The following is a 22,709-nucleotide window of genomic DNA, read 5'->3' as shown; positions in this document are numbered from 1 at the left end:
CCTCGCCAGATGCTTCATACTGTACAGTACATTCCATGTTATGGAGGTGAATATCCATGTATTACAGAGAATTCTGCTGTCCACCAGATAATTGTAATGGGTATATTTTGTTAAATTAGGGCTCTTTCTAACAATTCTGATTTCACTCTCACTAAACACCTTAAAGGAAAATTTTCCATCCTAGTACTCTGCTGTGGCTTGCTCTTAAGATGATTCCATGTATTATATTTAAAAACAATCTTTGCTAATAGCAAATTATTGATTTATTTTCCAAACACTTGGGCTGCAGAGTCATTCAATATTTTCTACTTGTTCTAAAATAGGACAGCAGAAGCACCTAAGCACGTGGATTGAAACAAGTTTCTTGAAATGAGGGAGTGCTGTCTGTGTGATTACAGGGCTTAGTAGACAACGTTTCAGTATTATTTGACCTCTAAGCTATTGAAGATGTGGGATTGCACCAGATTTTTCATGGTTTTGTTTTTTTCCATCTGCTTCATATTATGTATGAACACAAAGTAATTACTGCTTGCATGGTACAGTGTTCCGCGGCATTAACAGCATTGTTTAGTGTGGCAGGGATATCCTGAGCTTATCTGGTCCAACACCCTCTGCTCAAGCAGGGTAAGCTGGAGCAGGTTGCCGGACTGTGTCTGGTCAGATCTTGGGCATCTCCACAGATGGACACTCCAACCTGTCCTGGTGTTTGATGTCCCTCACAGTAAAAAAGTGCTTGCCTGTGTTCAGGTGGAATCTTGTGTGGTGTGATTTGTGCCTGTTGCTCCTCATCCAGAGCAGAGCCTGGCTCCTCTGTCCTCACACCATCCAGCAGGTTTCATGACTCCAGGGAGGTCTCCTTGGGTCTCCTCCAGGCTCAGTAGCTCTGGCTTCCTCAGCCCTTCCTCCTAGGAAAGATGCTTCAGCCCTTTTACCTCCTTTGTGGCCCTGGTGTTCATGGTGCTGTATACTAGCACATGGTATTTATTTATTTTTATTGGCTAAGTATTGTCTTTAGCTTGGTTTCTTCAGGAAATGATGCTTATGTGATTGCTCTGTCAGGCAGTTGGCCCCAGTGTAGGAAGCTGATGACTGCTTACATCCATACTTGTGAAAGCAAAAGGGAGAAAGGACAAGAGGAGGTCCTGCCTGAGGGACAGGCAGAGGTTGTCACCATGCCAGTCAGCACCAGGAGGCAGCACACTCAACATGTGGGTGTGAGGCAGGTGGGTCCTACATGCAAATGGTGTCTTCTTGGTGTCCACTCAGAAGTCACGTGGGGGTAGAGTTGGGATGCAGAAAGGTTGGGGGACACCAGCAAAAATCCCCAGGGAAAACAAGCTTTATTAGGTCCACTCTTAATGAGATATTTTGTTTCATGCAGGCTGCTTTCCTAATGTTCTGGAGTCGTCTTCTCTTGAAGAACACCACCACATGCCTTAAATGCTGCTTTCAGCAGGGACTGTCAGTCATGCTTGGGCACTAGTTCCAAGATAAGCCTGCACATACAAATACGTGTAAAAGCCTTCATATATAGGAAGCACAGAAGCATAGGGATGGTTTATGTGCATTAGCATCATGTCTTGGAGGTCAGAAAAGCAAGGCAGATCTGCCAGGCGTGGAGGTGGCCTTCTGACCTCTCCTTGCATGAAAACTGCTTCCAGTGAAATTTCATACATGGCAGTGGAGGTGGCTGTCCTCCATACCTTTAACAAAAAGTATGTTAATGGCACAGTAAGATCTTGGTCGGTTGATTTGCAGCATCAGTTAATGCTCATTAGAATCTTTAAAATGGATGCTCATTTAACATGCAGGTAAGTATAGTGTAGGGGTAAGTACCTGTTGCTAGTTAGAAGGTCTGACCCCCTCCTGAAAGGCTTTTATAGCTTGTGCTCTGCACTATGACAATCCAGCACACACAAGCAATCTCCACTGGAAAGTGATTAAGGAAACCTCTGTCTCAGTAGATGTGGCTGTTGTTTCTAAACGACAGCTTTTCCTATGGTGGTAGGTATGTTTGCAGGCTGCAGGCGTTGGAGGTCCAGGGCAGTATGCTTGGGGCTTTGCTTGGCTCTGGGAGCCCAGAGTTGGCCTGCAACCATGTGGCAGAACCTTCCAGGCTGTGGTTTTCAAAGGCTTGTTGTTTTGGTGTTGGACCTGACTGAGAAGGGGGAGTGCTGCTCTGAGCTGCCTGATATGAGCTTTGGCAGAGTAGGGATCTTGAAGCAGTGTGTGCTGTAGTGTGACATTCATAGAGGACTGTCTTGACTTGTCATCTTCTGGGCTTTGCCATGGGTGTATCTGTGCTCTGCGTACTTTTCACAGAGTCGCAGACTGGTTGAGGTTGAAAAGGATCTCTGTAGGTCACATGGTCCAACCACCCTACTAAGCAAGGTCACCCAGAACAGGTTGCCCAGGACCATGTCCAAGCAGCGTTTGAGTATCTCCAAGAATGGAGAGTCCACCACCTCTGGGCAACCTGTGTCAGTGTTCAGTCACCCTTACAGTGAAACAACATTTCCTGATGTTAAGAGGAAACCTCCTGTGTTTCCAGTTTGTGCCACTCATCTCTTGTCCTGTCACTGAGCACCACTGGAAAGAGCGTGGCCTGGCACTGTCCTCTTTGCACCTTCCCTTCAGGTTTTTATATACATTGATGAGATCCTCCTGAGCCCTCTCTTTTCCAGGTGCTCCAGTCCCTTCATCATCCTTGTTGCCCTTCACTGGACTTCTTCCAGTGTGTCACTGTCTCTCTTGTGCTGGAGAACCCAGCACTGGACACAGCACTCCAGGGTGAATAAATCCCTTTCCTTAATTCATTCACCAGCATTGAATAAAGGGGAAGGATCACCTCCTCTACCTGCAAGGCAGTAGCTGAGGACACCATTCATCTACCTTGTTGCAAGGCACATTGCTGGCTTATGTTCAGCTTGGTGTCCACCCGGACACCCAGTTTTCTTCCAAGTTGCTTTCCAGCTGGATGGCTCCATCCTGGGGGGTGTGCCTGGGCCTGTGCTTCCAGGTGCAGGACCTGTAAAGGATGTGAACTGTGAAAACCCTTTCCTGGTATTGCCACTGGGGGGCTTGTGTGTGGGTGTCATCCTTTCCCACTTCCAAAAAAAGCAACATCTCCATCTTCTGATAACATGCTGCTGTGGCCATGTATGGCTCGTTGCAGTGTGCTGTTTGCATTGTTATTTTACATGGTAAACATGTTCACCTATCAGTGGTTTATTTTTATATAATAAGATATGTCTGGTGTTTTGTTTGGGCAGGGATTTGGGGAAGGAATGGTCCTTTGGGAGAGGCACATACTGTAGTTGCTGTTTCTGAAGCCTGAAACTTGACCTCACAAATAGCTGATAAATGGGAGTTTCTGCAGCTTGATTGTGACCTCATAGCATTGAAAGAGGAAAGCATTTGGGAATAGCAGATACCTAGAAAAAAGAAAGGCTCTGCTTGTCATGTGGATTCTTTCCACTACATGCCATTGAAGTAACTGGCAAGCATGGAATGCAGACCTATGGCACAGCCATCTGTGTACAAGATCTGTCTCTTGTTCTGCTGACCCCCCTTTGCCCATTCCTGGAGTCTGGGAAAATTTCACCAACAGAATGAGTAGCAGAATCTGTGTCTTAGAGGGTTCTTCCAGTTTACCTAAAGTTTTTTAACTTTTGCTGTTGTCTTGATTTATGTCCTTACTAGTTACAGGTTTCCAAAATACATCCATTTAGTCGTTCAGATGTAAAAAGTGACCCAAGTGTGTCTGTAAAGTGATCCTATGTCTTCTGTTGAGACAACCCTTAAATCATAGGGGATGTTAATAATCTTTTCTCATTTTTCTCCTATGTCTTTTGTCAGCGATATCACTTGAATATGATTCGGAATTGATCACAATATTGAGATTATGAGTGAAACTCAGCAACTAAAATGAGATTTAAAACACAAGCAGCAACAGAAAATGTTTCTGGAGACACCTGTGTTTCAGATTTGTATCTAAGTAGGCAGTGTTAGTTGTAACAATTCTAATTCTCTCCCTCTTAAATGGTTAAATAAACTTACTAGCCATCCTTACCAACAGTGACAGCCTTGTCACTGCTTTGGCTTATGATGAGCAAGCCTGCAGTGTGAAGGTGGCAGTCTTTGCATTCGAAAGATGCCTTTCCTTACAGAAAATGGTAACAGTAAACTAAATAGGATTGTAAGCCAAAGGTTTAACATCCAATTGCATGTCTTCTGGTGCAGGACTAGGATCAATGTATATGCGGGTAACAGTGATCTTGTCCCCATAAAACGTGGGTGTGCAGAATGCCTTTTTTTTTTTTTTAATGTAAACGCTGTAGATTTGTTTAGCACATTAGAGGTGGTGTTACAGGACAAGCAGGTGTTGGAAAGCCACTCTCTAAAAATGCTGGATTAGTTATTCTAAATTTTTCTAATAAATACTATGAAGTCTGTACTGATCAGATGAAATAAATTTGGAGACTGTTCAGTTTACAAATTTTATTAATTTAAACAAAGCTCACAAAAGACATTTGTGTCAGGCAATAAAAATGGCCATGTGATACATATTTCTAAATCACTTCTTCATGAGGAATCAGGCTTTCCAAACATAATACCCATCAGTCCTTGCCATCTGGTAGCCATACTTTATTCCCAGTGATCTTGGAGGAAAAAAAATCTATATCCAAACACAGATCCTCTTTGTGTCACTCAAGCTTATGGAACTTATTTATATTCATAAATACCAGTGTGTGTTATAAAAATTACATTGAAAGTAAAATTAATCTGAGTGAGTGCTGTGAGCTGTTACTTTATTTAAAGAGCAATTCAAGATAATATTCTGGATGCTGGAGCACCTCCCATATGAAGATAGGCTGAGAAAGTTGGGGCTGTTCAGCCTGGAGAAGAGAAGGCTGCGTGAAGACCTCATAGCAGCCTTCCAGTATCTGAAGGGAGCCTATAGGGATGCTGGGGAGGGACTCTTCATTAGGGACTGTAGTGATAGGACAAGGGGTAATGGGTTAAAACTTAAACAGAGGAAGTTTAGATTGGATATAAGGAGGAAATTATTTCCTGTTAGGGTGGTGAGGCACTGGAATAGGTTGCCCAGGGAGGTTGTGAATGCTCCATCCCTGGCAGCGTTCAAGGCCAGGTTGAACAAGGCCTTGGGTGATATGGTTTAACGCGAGGTATCCCTGCCCATGGCAGGGGGGGTTGGAACTTGATGATCTTAAGATCCTTTCCACCCCTAACTATTCTATGATTCTAGTATTTTTAATCTACAGTGTTCAGCTATGATGCTGTTTTCGAGGTCGTACAAGGCGTTTGGAAGGATGTATCCAGTGACAACCATGAATTCCCTTTTGTAGAAAAATCCTTGAGCAGGGTGCATCCTGTATTGATTCAGGTGAGGTATGCTGGAGTAATTGCTTTATAGGGGTTGGAACTTGATGATCTTAAGGTCCTTTCCAACCCTAACTATTCTATGATTCTGTGCTAGGTGATGATGATGATCGGGGGTGATGGCCAGGTTCCCCTCAACAGGGTTACCTGCATAAGTCAAATTATAATCCCTAGGTAACTTTTGATGAGAAGTTTCTGTTTCCTCTTGACGCAGGCTGCTCCATGCTTGCTTTCTTTTCATGGCTCTGCAGGTGGATTTTCAAGGATGTGGTTGGGCCGTGCTAGATACATGAAGGCAGAAGTTAGCATTGGGATTTCAAGTGGTAGAATTTTAAGAGAAAAGTCAAGAAGGTCTGGGGAGATTTGGACTTTTTACCATTGCAAATGAATTTAAATAGCTGTAATGGTTAAAGTTTCAAGAATCCCTAGCCAGTCTTCATTTCTTTGAGAATGGTGCAATCTTTGATCTAGCAGGGGCACTCTGGCGTATTTGTTCTTTATAACAGAAGGATCCTGTGTCTGCTGAGTATTTCAGGAATGTATTGCTACATCGGTGGAAGTTGTGTGCAGTTTGAGACCCCTCAGGATTGCTTCCTGAGCATCTGAGCAGCTACCAATATTCATATAGTATATATTAAATAATATATATTTATTGTTTTATTTCAGATCATGAAGGTGCAGTACTGTACAGTGTGACATGTATCTGCTGGAAATATCCTTTAGGTGAAAGAGAGGTTCAGGAAATAGGATGAAAAAAAGTATTGAGAGAAAACTAGCAGGATTGCCACAGCAGCTGGACTCTTGGCTTTGTGTGGCGCTTGGTAGGCTCTTCTTGCATAAGGAATTTGTCTTCTCCACTGTTACAGCTACATGAAGAGTGTGTGGTTTGTTAGCTTTGAACACACAGCTTTACTTTTAAAGCTTGTTACATGTAACAGATTGGGTTTGGTATCAGTTTTATCCTTAGTGCACCAGATTGTCTGCAAATAAGCTCCAGTAACTGTTTTTAATTATTTTAATAGAGATTTTCCACTCTAAGAAATTGGTTTTGTTTTGTTTATCACTTTGTGCTTTTCTGTAGTCTTATGAAGACAAGTAGTTTTTGACTGTTTTCATGCAATTTGGCTCTATGTATATATAAAATGAGATACAGTACACATGTATGTGTGAGAAATTTTATTAGTCACTTCTTACTGTATTTTTTATTAGAAAATGGTGAAAGATTTGTTAGGGAAATAATAGCGTGATTTGAAACAATAGTGCTCATCAGATACTACCATACTTTCACGTTCAATCTCTGAGCATTTATGTTTAAAAGCACATTCAATTTAAACCGTTATTTTTATCCATTGATTTGTATGCACCTTGTATTAGCTTTTGCCTCCAGAAATATCCTCTACTTACTAGGATAACTGGAGACGTCTGATCTGAAGGGGCTTCTCTGATGCTCCCAACACAAGAGGGGCACGGAGCTGTTGGAGCAAGTCCAGAGGAGGCCACAGACATGCTGCAAGGGCTGGAGCAGCTCTGCTCTAGAGCCAGGCTTAGAGAGCTGGGCTTGTTCAGCCTGTAGAAGAGAAGGGTCTGGGGAGACCTTAGGGCTTCCAGAGCCTAAAGGGGCTACAAGACACCTGGAGAGGGGCTTTGGACAAAGGCCTGTAGGGACAGGACAAGAGGGAATGGCTTTAACCTGCCAGAGGGGAGACTGAGATCTTAGGCAAAAGTTCTTTCCTGTGAGGGTGCTGTGGCACTGGCACAGGTTGCCCACTGAAGCTATGTCTGCTCCATCCCTGGCAGCATTCAAGGCCAGATTGGATGGGGCTTGGAGCAACCTGGTCTGGTGGAAGGTGCTCCTGCCTGTGGCAGGGTTTTGGAACTGGGTGACCTTTAAGGTCCTTTCCAAACCAGTTTGTGATACCCAGCACAGTGCCTTGACTTTTGCAGGGGAAATAGAGCTTATGGAGGCCTGGCTGCAGGCACCTACCAGGGCTGTGTGGGGTCTGGTTTCACTAGTTGTCCTCTCTCTGGAGGTTGCAGTGCAGCAGAACACTTGCCACATGTTCAGCTTCAGGGACATCACAGGCTCTGTTGACTGCTATGTTGGTCATGGCCATTGTGTTGAGGTTATCCACCTGGTGATGGCTGTCAGCTTCCTTCTTTAGTGGTTGTGGCTTCAGCATGGGCTGTAGCCCTGTTCGGAGGCCCTGCCATGGGCATGCAGGCAGCAGACCTTTTCCTTCTCACCAGCCTGCGACTTCTGCTGGATTCTCCATGACTGCTCTGTGGCTCACTTGCAACCATGGTCTTTCACAAATCTTCTGCTCACTCTGTTAGAATATTTTAAGTCTGTAACATAATGGTTTAAGCACCTCTCAGGATAGTTATGTGCTTAAACACAATTTTTCATCACACCACCTTTTGTAGCAGCATTAAATGCAATTGCATCATTTTCAAAGTTCCTGCTATTTGAAACACTGCCTGTTTCACCACCTCTGTGTTAGTCTCACCTTTCCGTTCCTTCAGCTGGGTGGCTTTTGTAGTGTGCGCCTGAGTTGGATTGAAATTGCCACATAATTTGCACCATAATTCTGGATACAAAAATACATACAATACATTTTGGTCCTCACGAAGGAAGATAAGTTTACATTACTAGCTTGCATAATTTTTATCCTCCCCTCTCCCCAAAAATGTTTGCTCCATTAATATTTGTTTCATTGTCATCCATGCTCTGTTTATGTTTAACATTTAAAAACAGTGCATCAGTATCTTTTATTTTCCTGAGTGGAGGCTGGTGCTAAGCTATGCAGGAGGCAGCAACCCATGACTTCAATAGTGGAATGTCATGCATGACAAAATGTAGAAAGAAAGAAAGATCATGGAGGCAAGAATTTAGATAGTGGTTGTTAGGTGCTCTCTACTTGCTGCATTTGTGGTATGATGATCTCTATAATTTGGGAGAAAATTTATATCTACACTCTTGAAATCATAGAATCATAGAATGTTTTGGGTTGGAAAGGACCTTAAGATCATCTAGTTTCAACCCCCTGCTGTGGGCAGTTATGCTATAAATTATCTTCAACTAGTATTTACCATATAATTTTACTGACAGTCCCTCTGGCCCAGTGTCCAGCTTTCATAGTACAGCCTGTTGGGGAAGCACCATGGGAAGCAGGAGTCAGCATGTCTGGTCCCTGGGCATTGCAGGCAATTGAATTGTATGATCAGTTTCATAAATATACCAAGCTTCATAAATATACCAAGCTTTGTCTTAAGACCATTAGTTAAATCTCCTGTCTCTTACCTTCTTCTAAACTGCAGTGGAATTGTTTGGGTTTTTATTCATGGCCTGGTTTTACTGGTTTGTTCCTGTGCTAGAGCTGTCCTTTGCCATCAGTAAGTTTTCACTCTATCAAGTATTTACGATTTTGCTGTGTTAATGGAAGCTGGTCCTGCCCTTGCCTCATCTCTGTTTGCAAGGTGCTGGAGCCAAGCCAAAGGCGGTGAGTGAGCTGTCCTGTGCTGTGTATCCTGCCTGCATGGAGGTGCCTGTGTGTTGCTGGGCCAGCCTGCTCTTGTTTTATACATTCCCTCATCCCCTTCTTCCTTGAGCAGCAGCCACATCTGATGCTTGGGTTGATCCTCCTTGAGAGACAGGAGGAATAGTGGGCGGTTTTCCAGGTACATCTTACCAGTGCTTCATACAGTGCTGTGAATACTGTCCTGAGAGTGTCCCAGTGTCACATTGCCCTTTGCAAAGTCCCGGTAGTAAGATGTATCTGACCTTTGTTGGCACAGTCTAGCGTACTCTGTGTGACATGGAGTGGCAGGAGGCGGCAGCATGTCCGGTACTTGATCCCTATGGACTGCATAATTTTTGCACCAGTTCTGTAGTAAGTGCAAGATAAGATTTTGAACAATCATGACATTTGAGATGGTTAATTAAGTATCTGAGAGTTCTAAAAAATGTGGTATAGCCAAGCAGTTTAAACTGTTGATTGCCTCATTTCAAAGTTGCAGCTGAACTTGTTTCAGGTTGTGTACTTTCTGTTGTTTATGTATTCATGGATATGTTACAGTCAGGTCTTTTGAACTCTGTCTTATAAAACTAGTACTAGAGATGGCATCTTCTCATTTGGATAGCAAAGACCTTCTGAGATGGAGAAGATGTTATTTATTAGAGATTATTCTATTATAGAGATTCTATTATTCTATTATGGAGATTCTATTATTAGAATTTACACATACTGGTTGCATATTTTCTTCTGGCACAGTTGCTGTTCGAGGTCTCTTTTATAAGGCTAACAGATATATTGTGGTTTCACTACATGTCAGTACTGCTGGGGAGATCCAGTCTGCTGGGGGATCCTTGGGGACCCAGGGTTCAACCTTCAGGTCCTGTGTTTGAGGCTGACCTGTATCAGCTGGAGAAGGGTCTTATGAAGGCAAGGGCATTCCAGAAGAGGAGGTGAGCATTGCTCCGAGCACCTTCTCACACCTATGGGTCTGTGACCTGAGGCATTGAAGAGTGAGGTCAGTGATTATCAGATGAAACGCAAGGAGTCCCTTTTTACATGTTAGAGTAACTGTGCTCTCAAGGAGCAAAAATTTTTCTAAAATTGATGTGCGTTAGATACAATACATTAGAAATTCAGGTATGTTCATGGCATTGTGTGGGAGCTGATGGCTCTATTTTTCTATCTGTGTGTGGGTCCATTTCAGCTCTTGAGACCAGAAAGGGAGAATCACTGTAAATGTTTGCAAACCCTTTGTTTTCACAAGGGAAATGCTACATATTTCTGTACTGCCTTTCTTCCTGATAGAAACTGGTAATGTTTTAATGACCACTGTAACTCTGAGAAGTGGCTTAATTGAAGGATCCTTTTTCTGATTGCAGAAGTGAGAAGATGAAGCTCTGGCATTGTTGGTGTCCCGACTATTGCCAGTTACAACAGGAGTTACAGTAAGAAAGTATGACTTGCTGTTTCAAGTGTCAAATACTTTGTGTAGACATCTGCTTCGTAAGGAAGTAAACTCTCTTCCTAAAGTTGCTGTTGAGTGAAATGGCTCCCGTTAAGAGAGCAAAATAAGGTCTTCCCCTAGAGTAGCACCTAAACTTTATCAGTAGTGTCTGAAACTCACCAGATAACAAGAGTGGAGACTTGGTGTTGAGCAGGTCAGATTTAAGTAGCTAGGAGTTGGCCTCTTTCTTTGTTGTGGCTTTCTAAGACAAAATACTGTCAGCACAACTCTGAGTTGCGAACCTCATGGGGTGCTGCTGAGAAGCTGTGAGGTGGATGACACAATCTGTGTTGCTTCCCTCATCTGTGTGCTCCTTGCAGGTGTAGTGACCTCCCTGGGGCCGTCGTGCACAGTATGAGCCCACCCCACTTCAGCAGCAGACCTCTGTGTCCCCAGCAGATGTCTGCCAGGAGTGTGTTCCTTGCTTCTTCATGAGAAGCAACCTTTATTGGAAGAGGGTACTTAAAACTCATCTATTTCCACCCCCCTGCCATGGGCAGGGACACCTCCTACTAGACCAGGTTGCTCAAAGCCCTGTCCAACCTGGCCTTGCACACACAGCGCTGCAGTCTCCTGCCAGCAAAGGGCTGAGGAGGTGGGTCTAGTGCTGAACCTCCCATGCTCCCTTTGGTGTGAACTAACGTTACAGACACTACCAGCCACCACAAATTAAGGCCACGTAATGAGATTTCTGCATCTATGTGCATCTCTGGCTCTCTGCTTGATTCATCACTGATACGATGTGATGATTTCTGATTATGTGCTACTATTTTTAGCCTCTTTCTTCCTTTGTGAAAGGCAGTAAAGCAGGAAGCCAGGCACCTTCAGATGATTTTGTGCTGGGTATTTTCTGTGTACAGACTAGTGTGTGAGCCATTGTTGTTCGTCATAATCCTGGGTTATTGCAGACCAGTTACCCTGCTTGAAGTCTGGGGATAGAACCTAGCAGTAAACAATCCATGTGACTGATTTTTATATATAACAGTTTTATACTCCAGTTGTCTTAGATCACTGAAGTGATCAGCTGTTTTACTGAAGTGATTAACTGTTTAACTGCCTGTATTCAGAAATTAATCTTTGAAAGCAAGTCTAGAGGCTTTGGAAAAAAATGTGAAAATGATAAAAAATATTGAAAATATTAACTGGAATTAATAGAGTTAATTCCATTAACTGGAGACAGCCTTGCTATTGGAAGTGTGGGCTGGTTGTTGTTCTTGTACACCCATCTACTTCGTCATAATGGGATGCAAAATACTTTTTCTTAACCCTCAGTGGAATTATTTCTTTTTATTTCTCTTTTCTAAATGTCTTTAGTAGAGCTTCATAAAGATGGAGCAGGAAGCAGTGAGATCACTGAGATGTTGGTCTGAACTGAGCTCTGTGCAGTGAAAACAGGACCTGGCTCTGGAGCTGAGAAACACCTTAAATCAGGGGCAGCTCCTGGCAATGAATTGGGCCCATGATTCTTCACCAGCACCATATGAAAGAATGCAGTCATCAGATGTGCATTTCAGGTTTTAAACTTCATACCCTGGGCACTTTAATTAATGGCAGATTAGTGTGTCTCAGTTAAGATGTCTTTAAAAAGACCATAAGGCTATGCTGTTCGGGTTTGTTTTGTTGGCGTTTTTTTTAGCCCACTCTTACGCTGTTAAATATTTAGGTTTATAATGAAGCAAGAATAATACCTGCAGTATCTGCTTTCCCTAAGTCATAGGAATTTGTAGTATTTTTTGAGACCAGAAGTATGAATTTGATTCATGTGAATATTCTTTTCCCCTATGATGACTGGCTGACTTTAATCAGCACCCACAGAGACATGGACCTTCCTTCTGTGCTGAGAATTTGTGCAGCATTTCAATAGGATTGGCTGGGCACAAACTGAAATGAAAGACACAAGGAACAAGAGTAAACCAGAGTGATTCTTTTTCTATTGTAACTGCTTTTGGTGCTTTTTGTAAGTACTGCAGGCATAAGATGTTCAGATGGGAAGGTGACTTTCAAGTTAGTGTCCTCTCTGCTTGTTTGTTTTTAGGATACTTAAAGGTTGGAGTGAAATTTTTGTGCGCTTCAAATGGCTGAGAATATTCCCAGAGCTTCAGCAGTGTTTGTACCCCCCTTCTCTGAAAGAAGTACAAAATGTGAAATTCCTATAGATGTTTTATTTGCTGAGCTGCATTCACTCAATAATAGGTGCTTAGTTTTAAACTGTAACTGCCTCTGTGAGTTTGGTTAATGAAAAAAAAAACTCCTCCAACAAAGAACCAAAACCACTTTATTCAGTTAGTGTTCTCTCTTTCTTCTGCCCTGGTATGAGTTTCTATCAGGTTTGGTGCGGAGGACACTGTGTGGAAGGGGATTTGCTCTGTGATGGATTGGGTTAGGGCAGGAGAAGGACTGTAGCTGGCCCAGGGATGCTGCTCAGCTGGGCCATTCATAGCCATATAGCATGGTCCATGAACTGTAGGTTGAGGACCAGAGCAAAGTATCATGCTGAACATGAGGTGCTGCCTCTGCTGTCTCACTTTCTGGAGGTAGTTGTTCACAAGAGTACTACAAATATACCTGAAGTGCCCGTTCTCTGACTCCTTGGGCTGCTTACTTGTGCTTGTGGATGTGCTCATATTCCTGAGCAAGGTCATTTCAATCTGTGCTGCCTTTAGTGGCTGGTAAGGCTCTTCCCTGGGTGCTGTATGAAATGCTTACTGGAAAAAAAATCAAAGCCTGCCTGCTGACCCAGTGAGAACTCACTTGTGCCAGGCAGGATGGGCGGCAGTGACAGCGTGTGCTAAGCCACGTCCTCAGTTAGAGCGTGCTTTCCTTGGGAACGGCTCTGACAGTGAAACCTTTCTTCCTCATCCCACTGCTGCTGTTCTCTCTTCTCTGGATCTGGGACTTTTTTTTGCTGTCAGCCCTTCAGGCCTTGTATTGCACAGGAAGAATCTCAGGTGAGATGGCTTCTGATGCAGGAGCAGCTAAAAGGTGTTTCAGAGACAAGGAGAGTGAAGAGCCCTTTGGTCCAGGCTCCCAAATGTAGTCATTCAATCTCTTCACCAGCAGCACAAGATATACTGTACTACCTTTATCTGAAATGCGGTCTGAGAATAGTGTAATACGAAATTTTAATATTGCTGTGTCCATGTCTCTTTCTTCTCCAAAAAAGTTCTTTTATTACTCTTAGGTTGCAAATTAGATGGGACTGAAGAAGACTGAGCCTTATTTGCAGAAGACTTAATCTTTCAGTCAGTTTCCTCTGAATTAAGCCAAAAGAGCTGTAGCAAATCTAGGAATTGTGTTAAACGTGACGTACACAGTGGGAATAAAATTGAGCCTGTGCCTTCTTTTGCTTCATAGTTTATTGTTGAGAAACCTGGTGCTCCAAATGGAGCAACTTTAACTGCTGCTTCTCTCTGTCTCATACTCAGTGCACCTGTGTCAGGATTTTACTTTCCTTTTTACTATTTCTGAAATGATACTGTTATCCTGGAAAATGTTTCAAGAACAAACCTGAAAATTCACAAAGCGGATTGCTTTGTAAATTTCTCAAATTCCATAAAAGAGTTTGTTGGATATTTGCAAGTGATTAAAGGGTTTCAACATTGAATTAACATCTCAGAGAAAAATCTAAAACCTTGTACAGCCTTAAAATATAGTTGAAAGTTAAATGTGTAGCCTCTGAGGTGACTCCACTGTAGTAGAAGAAAGGTATTGGCATTTCTGTTATCTGTAGAAAATACTGCTGGAAAAGAGCCATAAGGGGGGGAAGAAACCCTCTTATTGCAAGAAATTTGTGCAGGAAGGAAGAGAAAGTTAAAAGCCCAGTTAAAGATTGAAGGCACTGCAGAATACCGAGTTCAGGAAAATGAGATGTGGCTAAAATGTGTTGTTTCTATCAGGGATGTAGGAATGAAAACTGCCTCATGGTTCAGCTGAACTTACTGAACAGTTTGAAGAGTCTATAGGAATAATAAATGGTGAAGCCTTTTGGTTTTCTGCAGAGAGGAGGTCCAGCTTGTGAACACAATGGCTCCTGTATCAGTGTTAGCTGTTCCAAGAGAAGCAATAGCAGACCTGCACAGGGCGTATCCTGAGAACAGAGTCATGTACTGTGCATATTGTTTCATTGTTTCAACATCATCTTACTGTGCATTCATTAAATGCATTCATTTCCTTGTTGATCTTGCAAAAAAGTTATTTTCATCAGTCTCTCTTCTTTCAGTGTACAGAGAGGTTTTACTGTGTGAATTGAAACTGCCATTGCCATTTGAGCAGCATATTTGTGGAGAGCAGCGCTTTCCCCTGTGCAGAGCGCAGAGGAGGGTGAGAGAAGGCTTTTCTCGCCCAGTATTCATACCTTCAGCAAGAAGAGATCTCAGCCAGCCAATGTGCCTATGCTTGTGCATCTGTTACAGCTCAACCTAAGGAGCATTTTGCAAACAGATGGAGAGGAAGACAAGCCAGGCCAGGAGTAAAGCACCCTGTGAGCTCCACAGAGCCCTGAGTTACCTCCTGCTGTCTCCTCTGGTTCTATAAACATCTCTAATGGAGATTAAAGCCATCATGACTTTATTTTCTCCTCTGCAGCTCTAATCCAGGGTTGTTCCTGGCCTCAGTCTCACTCTTGCTGCTCACCTGACAGGTTTGCGTTTAATTACTGGACTGGCTGGTTGAGGCTGCTTTGTACTTGTAGCTGCTGTGGATATAGCAGTTTGGGAATAATGTAAGAAGACTTGAATTTTGGGTTTTGTAAAGCCAGGATAGGACTCATTCTGAAGCTGTTTATACAATGAAATCAATTGTGACTGCAGCTCTTGTCAAGAGTTATGTGTAAGATCTGTTCATTATAGTGGAGCTAAACTGAATGTTTCATATGTTGTCCTTTGCTAGTGGATGCTAGTGCCCAATGCAGAGGATGACTAAAGCTCCCAGGTCAAAAGTGACATCTTACAGAAATAATAACCTGAAATTGGATATTTTTCTGTTGTTTTCATTGTGAAGTATCTGTAAAAATCTTCCACCCAGTATTCTGTGCAGGAGTTCACACTGCTCTGTGCAGAGCTACCGCTTTGTTGTTTCTTAATGAGAGTTAGTGATCCCTTCCCTCCCTCCACTGCCAAGAGCAGCTAGCAAAAATTCTTCTTGATAGGTATAAATCTCTTAAATTCTGTTGTGAGAACCTCCTCCACCTGCTTCTCTCTCCCTCGCTAGGCTCCCGTGTGCCCCAGAGCCCTTCTGGAGTTTGCTGGATCTCTGGATGCACAAGTTTCTCTCAGCTGCCTGGAATTGTGACTAATTTTTTCCAAAAGACTTTCATGTTCCTGCAAAGCTTGCCCTCCATGTGAATTATAGGTGAAGCTTTTTACAAGAGTCTGTAGGGGCTGGACAAAGGGGAGTGGCTTTAACCTGACAGAGGGGAGACTGAGATGAGCTCTTAGGCAGAAGTTCTTCCCTGTGAGGGTGTTGAGGCGCTGGCACAGGGTGCCCAGAGAAGCTGTGGCTGCCCCATCCCTGGCAGTGTTCAAGGCCAGGTTGGACGGGGCTTGGAGCAACCTGGTCTGGTGGAAGGTGTCCCTGCCCATGGCAGGGGCTTGGAACTGGGTGAGCTTTAAGGTCCCTTCCAACCCAAACCAGTCTGGGATTCTGTGAGAATGGCACAAATAGGAGAACTGTTCTGAAGTATTTATATGTATTTGTAAATATATGACCATAGAAACAGATGTATTCTCTGACATCAAATTAACAAGAATAAAAATTCAGCCTCTCATGAGGAAGAGCAGTGTGGCACAGGATAGCAGAATTGTGCTGGTTTGCAAACTCACGTTGGACAATAGTTTATGTATTAATTAATACATTAAAGATAGCTAATACTTTCTCATATAAAATAGTATCAGCTTTATTGGGTGCTGTTATGCTAACTAGAGCACTTAAAAATTCTTATTTCATATTTTATAATTTTTTTTTCTTTTTTGCAAGGAGTGTAAAACTCATAAAGGGCAAACATATTTTACATTTGTTCCTCATCTGTGCTTTCTCTGCTTCTTCTGTATTCAGAAGTTTATAGAGTTTGAAGATGCACTGGAGCAGGAGAAGAAAGAACTACAAATCCAAGTGGAACACCTTGAATTTCAGACTCGACAGCTGGAGCTGAAGGCCAAAAACTATGCAGATCAGAGTAAGCAAAGTTGTACACCAGACGTGATTATAAACTTTGCCTTCCACACATATGTACTGCTGCTCTGAATATATTTTTCGTACTTTTTGTATTTAGTGTAATTTATGCAAAACCTGAAATGTCTGGTTATCCCTTGCTTTGTTACAAAATTTGGAGCCTTCTAAAGGATGGAATGTATCCAAACTCATTTAATAAAGGCTTCATTACTTTTTTGTGTGGGGCATAATCAGTCTCTGCAGATAAAAGATTTGAGCCATTGATAAAGCTCCGGAACCTAGTTTCCATTTTCTCCTTGTCTGTGAATAGAACCTCCCATTTATTTTTTCTCATGTAAACTATCACATTCATTTGTTTGCTTATTTATTACAAATACTGCCTTGACATGTGCAGCCATGTTTTGTTGGATCCCCTCAGAATTTATTGGAGTTTTGTCCAGTGTTCCTGCTACTTACATAGCCAGAGGGTAATGTTGGTGACTCCTCAAATTGCCCATCCCAGAGGGTAATTTAAATCATTGTCAAACTAGGACACTTGGAGGGCATCAGGCTAATGCTGAAGAACTCTGCTTCTATGGTCTTATTGCACTATTTGGACTCCTTATTTTGGCAGGTGCCCTTGGATTGAGTTTGTAATGAAGACCAGATCCCACAATGTGTATTACTCTATTTCTGTTTGTTTTGTTCAGTAGGTATAAATTAATTTCTAACAAAATAGGCTTTGAGACTTTAAGTCTCTATTGAGAGTCTGGTGTGTGCTGATTGATGGTTGGAATCTTCTCTTGGTAGTTTCACGACTGGAGGAACGTGAATCAGAAATGAAGAAAGAGTATAATGCTCTACATCAGCGTCACACAGAGGTAGGCTGTCATCTCATAATTTCTAAATAAATAAACTTCTTGCCTACATATAAAGTCATGTCAAAGAGTTCAGCTTTTCCCCTACTAGTGATGACTACACTTTCTGAACTTCAGGAGCATCAGAAATATCTGAGTGGAGGGTGTTAAGAGGATGATGGAGCCAGGTTCTTTTCAGTGGTGCCCAGTGACAAGACTAGAGGCAACTGGCACAAACTTGAACACAGAACGCTCCCTCTGAACATGAATGAAAACTTCTTTATCTGTGAAGATGATGAGCTCTGGCATGTGTTGCCCAGAAGTGTGATAGAGTCTCCATCCTTGGGGATACTCAAAAGCCAGCTGGACATGGTCCTAGGCAACATGCTCTAGGTAGCCCTGTTTGAGAGGAACATTTGATCTGATGGACCCCAGGAGGTTCTTTCCATCCTCAACTGTTCTGTGATTCTGTAAAGAGTGCCCCACTATCTCACCTCCCACTGCTTGTGAGAGACTCCAGGAGATGTCATATATTATTTTTGGATGTGCTCTTTCATGGCTTTTCTGAGATTAATCCTAAGTAATTTCCAGCACTATTTGTTGTGAGATTTTCTGCCAGATTAGTCCATTCACTTATATCATCAGTTTAGAAGACAAGAGCAAAGGCAAGGAGATGTGCAAAAAAAAAAAAAAAAAAGGGAATTGGAAATGGATTCTGGAGGGGATTAAACAAAAGCAGAAAACAAATCGTTTGTCCTCTGTTTGGCTCATGATTTTTTCCCTCTTCACAGATGATCCAGACTTATGTGGAACACATTGAGCGATCCAAGATGCAGCAAGTTGGGGGAAATAATCAAACTGAGGGCAGTCTGTCTGGAAGAAGGTAGGGCTGTAACCTCTCCATGTAGTGTATGCTGCCTGGGAACTCACAGACTGAGTGTGCGTATCTGAGAGAGAGAAACCAAAAGTAGGATCTTTCCTTGTGGGCACAGATTAAAGTTGGAGCTTTTTTTGCAATGAGTTTCAGGTGAGTTATGGGGATGTTTTCTAAGGCTTGATGACAAGGAGCTTTATGTATTATGTTACAAAGCTTCAGCTTTGTCATGCTCCTGTTGATGAGGGGCCTCTGGAAAAACACATTTATGTTCTCAGGTAACATGTAAAAGGTTTATATATAAAATGGGTGAAGGTGTTGTATTAAGTATTTGTGTGTGTGTGTGTCTTTGTGTGTGGCTGTATGTGATAGCCAGAAAAAATATAGCAATTAAATTTGTTACCTATTATGGATTTCCCTCCCACACCATTCGTTCTTTACAGAAAAGGAAGATTTCTGTCAGTCAGTCAGTCAATAAGCTTACTTATGACCAAGAAATTGGTGTCCTCTCCCCCATTTTTAGAGCACCAAACTGGTAAAAATCAGCCTTTGCTTAAATAAGGCAGTGGTAGGAAAGAAGTTCAATATATAGAACTAGTCTGTTGTAGTCTTACAACAAATTTAAAGCACGGAAGTTAAGTTCATTGATTCAGTCCAGTTACATCTAGTTTTAAGTGGTGTGTGAAGGAGTTGAATGCTTTCTCTCTGATGGTACTATATACCAGTAACATTGCTCACAGGGTGGCAAGCAGAAGTGATGTTCCATAAATACTGGTTAGAAAAGTAATAGATCATATAGCACATAATTTACTTCGATTAAATACAGTCTATTAAGTCAGCCATTAAAAAGGTGTTTTCTGTGGTAGTTTTTATGCATGGCAGATTGCTGTTTGTGTTAATCAGTGCGTGCTAATGCAGTGATTAACGCTTTAATGAGAGTGTGTAACCCAGGAAGTTTTAAACTAAAGCAGTGTTTTCCAGGTGTGCAGTGTTGACAAAGTAATTGGCTGCAGGAGATTAAATCTTTTTGTTATCCTTGCCTATCTTTTTTTAACTTTTTAACTTCCTCTGGCCTTGAGGAATGTTAAGAGGTTTTATACACGTGCTGACTATAAGCCGTGGCAGCTGCTAGTCTGAAAACCAGACAGAGGCAGTACGAATTGCATGGGAATACTTGGACAAGAGTGCCTGCTGCATGTGTCCTCCCTTGTCTCTTACAAAATATGTCTGATCTTGGTTATTATCTGTGAACTTCAGCTGTTTAATGTCACTGGACTTTACCTGTAAACAAAATCTTTGGGAAGCATTAGGCTATGAAAGGGATTGGGTTGGTGTGTCAGACTACACACAAAGGGCAGCATGGGCAGAAACACAGACATGAAAATGCTGGGAAAACAAATCAGTGGAAGGCCATGAAGCTTTGTGAAATATGTGGTAGGGATGATGAAGTGCAAAAGAGCAGCATTGAGCAAAATGATTTGAAATTAAGACTGAAGGAAAATATAAATAATAAAGGAAGAATTAGGGTAATTTAGAAACTTGTATTTAGGTTTGTAAACTTAAATAGAATGTCAGTTGGTTTTGGGTTTATGTAATAGAAAGGAAATTTCAGGTCTTGGCACAGGACACATGAATGCCCTCTGTCTGCTGTGGTTCTCTGTTGCTGGGTCAAACTGGTCTGGAAAAGACAGGCTTTGAACTGCCAAAGTTAGACGTGTATTGTAAGAAAGAAAAATGAAGAGAAAAGAGGACCCAATCCCACCTTGTCAAGCAGTAAAAGACAGGAATCTTCAGAAACTTCAGTGACTCCGGCCGGATTCCCTGCAGCCTTAGAGCCAGGCAATATCCTGAGGTGGAAGGGACCCACGTGTGGATCAGGGAGTCCAACTCCTGACCCCACACAAAACAACCATATATCTGGGAGCATTGTCCAAGCACTTGTGGAACACTGACAGGTTTGGAGGCATGACCAGTGCTTGACTGCCCTCTCTGTGAAGAATTTTTTCTAATACTGTCTACTGGCTATTTCATTACCTCCCATAATGTTTAAAGATACTTCTGTAGGCTAAGAGGATAACTTGCAGTTGGAAGATACTGGTATCTCAAAGAAAGATCCTTTATTTATTCTGAATCAGTGGATAATAGATGGACAGGGGCAAAGTGGTTGACATCACCTACCTGGAGTTGTGCAAAGCGCTTGACACTCTCCCACATGACATACCTGTCTCTAAACTGGAGAGACATCAATTTGATGCATGGACCACTTGGTGGATGAAAGAATTGGCTGGATCGCTGCATGCAGAGAGTTATGGTCAATGGCTCAATGTCCAACTGGAGATGGGTAATGAGTGGTGTCCCTCAGGGATTAGTGTTGAGACTGATCCTGTTCAACATCTTTGTTGGCAACATGAACAGTGGGATTGAGGCACCCTCAGCAAATTTTCTGACAACACCAAGCTGTGTGATTTGGGTGATACACTGGAGGGAAGGATGGGATCCAGAGGGACATGGACATGCTTTAGAAGTGGGCCGATGCCAGCCTCATGAAGCTCAACCAGGCCAAGTGCAAGGTCCTACACCTGGGTTGGGTCAATCCCAGGCATAGATACAGGTTGGGCAGAGAAGAGATACAGAGCAGCCTGGTGGAGAAGGACTTGGGGGTGTTGGTCAATGAGAAACTGAACATGATCCGGCTTCAGTGTGTGCTTGCAGCCCAGAAACCAATGGTATCCTGGGCTGCATCTAAAGGAGTGTGACCAGCAGGTTGAAGGAGGAGATCCTGCCTCTCTGCTCTTACGAGACTCCGCTTGGAGTATTGTGTACAGTTCTGGTGTCCTCAACATAAGAAGGACTTGGAGCTGTTGGGGCAAGTCCAGAGGAGGCCTCGAGGATAATCACGTGCTGGAGCACCTCCCATATGAAGACAGGCTGAGAAAATCGTGGCTGTTGAGCCTGGAGAAGAGAAGCTGTGTGGAGACCTCATAGCAGCCTTCTGGTATCTGAAGGAGGCCTACAGGGATGCTGGAGAGGGCCTCTTCATCAGGGACTGTAGCAGTAGGACAAAGGGCAATGGTTTCAAACTAAAACAGAAAGTTCAGGTTAGACAACAAGGAAGAAGTTCTTTACTCTGAGGGTGGTGAAGCACTGGCACAGACTGCCCAAAGAAGTGGTAAATGTCACTGGCAGTGTTCAAGGCCAGGTTGGACAGAGCCTTGGGTGACATGGTCTAGTATGAGGCAACCCTGCCCATGGCAGGGGGGTTGGAACTAGATGATCTTAAAGTCCTTTCCAACCCTAACCATTCTGTGATTCTACAATTCTATGATAAGATTGATATACTCTCATTTGTAAGGCTACTAAGGCCTTACCTAGAGGAGGGAAAACCACATTTATATGTGATTCAAGAGGGCCTATTTACCCTTGTTCTTCTGCCAGTCAAAATAGTCCTTTCAGAAAATAATATCTTACAGTGTTTCTAAAGAGGATTAACTAATGGCTGTTGCAGTTGCTAGTGGGCTATATAGTGAGTTATCTTTTATGTTTTCTGTGAAACAGTATGTTAGTCTCACAGCAGAGAGTGGTTTAGGAGAATGAAAATAATTACAGAATACTGGATTTGGGATCTGGCTAAAATTTCAGTATCTTAAAATCTGTTGGGGGAAAAAAAAATCAAAATACAGATGGCAGCCTTTTTAGGCAGAAGACAGGCATGATGGGTATAGAACACAAGAGAAGATGTGGTGTAAAAGGAACCAGTAGTTTGCAGATGTTCTTCTGTTCATAAAATTCCCCTTACTGAACTATACTGATTCCTTCTTCTCTCCCTGTCCCGGTCTGGAAGTCTGTAGTGAGCTCCCAGAACATGGTCTGATCCTAGTGTGGCAGCTGAAATGGGATAAGTGTATTAGGCTGGTTTCCCTTCCCACTTACATTTCTGTAAATAAAAGTCTATCTGTGGAAGTACTTATACCATAAAATATAAAAGTACCATAGGCAAAAACATACTTTAGGGCTTATGTCTTTTACAGGGCGGTTTATATATGCACCTGCCAAATTTTGGTGGACTGCATGGTAGGAGTTAATTTTAATGAGCTTTTCCTTCCCTGACTTTCAAAGAAGCTAGCATTAATTGTGAGTTTATGTTATCATTCCTTGAAGGAGATGCATGGATAAAGTGTTTCTGGTTATATCTACAGGACTGCCATTCTCTGGGACAAAGGGCAAAATTTTCGTCAAGAATTACCTCTTTGTATTAGAGAAATTAGTCTTTTACCCTTATGAGTGTGTCATATTGCTAGTCTCGAGAGAAGAAAAGTGAAACACTGTGGATCTGTGAAAGTCCCCGATGGGGCAGTGACCTGAGTTCGTAGGAGCCACCAATGGGAAATGAGACTTCTCCTTCATTTCAG

The 22,709-nt window shown here is 42.6% G+C and overlaps 1 protein-coding gene across 32 annotated transcripts in view; it reads left to right on the top strand.

Annotated features, from left to right (window-relative positions):
- Positions 1-22,709, top strand: part of MAPK8IP3 (mitogen-activated protein kinase 8 interacting protein 3) — an 80,962-nt gene that overhangs the window by 2,283 nt on the left and 55,970 nt on the right. For all 32 annotated transcript variants that reach the window (XR_009725094.1, XM_061351120.1, XM_061351105.1 and 29 more), the window contains exons 2-4: positions 16,474-16,594; positions 17,380-17,450; positions 18,218-18,309. Coding sequence is in view for 31 of the 32 variants with exons in the window: in XM_061351120.1 (XP_061207104.1) it covers positions 16,474-16,594; positions 17,380-17,450; positions 18,218-18,309 (284 nt within the window). In the remaining variant the exon portion in view is untranslated. The remainder of the gene's footprint in view (positions 1-16,473; positions 16,595-17,379; positions 17,451-18,217; positions 18,310-22,709) is intronic.

The sequence above is a fragment of the Neopsephotus bourkii genome, unplaced genomic scaffold, assembly GCF_033783945.1.
Source record: "Neopsephotus bourkii isolate Nb327-2 ecotype Australia unplaced genomic scaffold, CSIRO-AGI_Nbou_v1 NB_551, whole genome shotgun sequence".
NCBI lineage: Eukaryota > Metazoa > Chordata > Aves > Psittaciformes > Psittacidae > Neopsephotus > Neopsephotus bourkii.
Note: the sequence above shows the minus strand (reverse complement) of the source record. Positions and strands in the feature narration are given on the sequence as shown.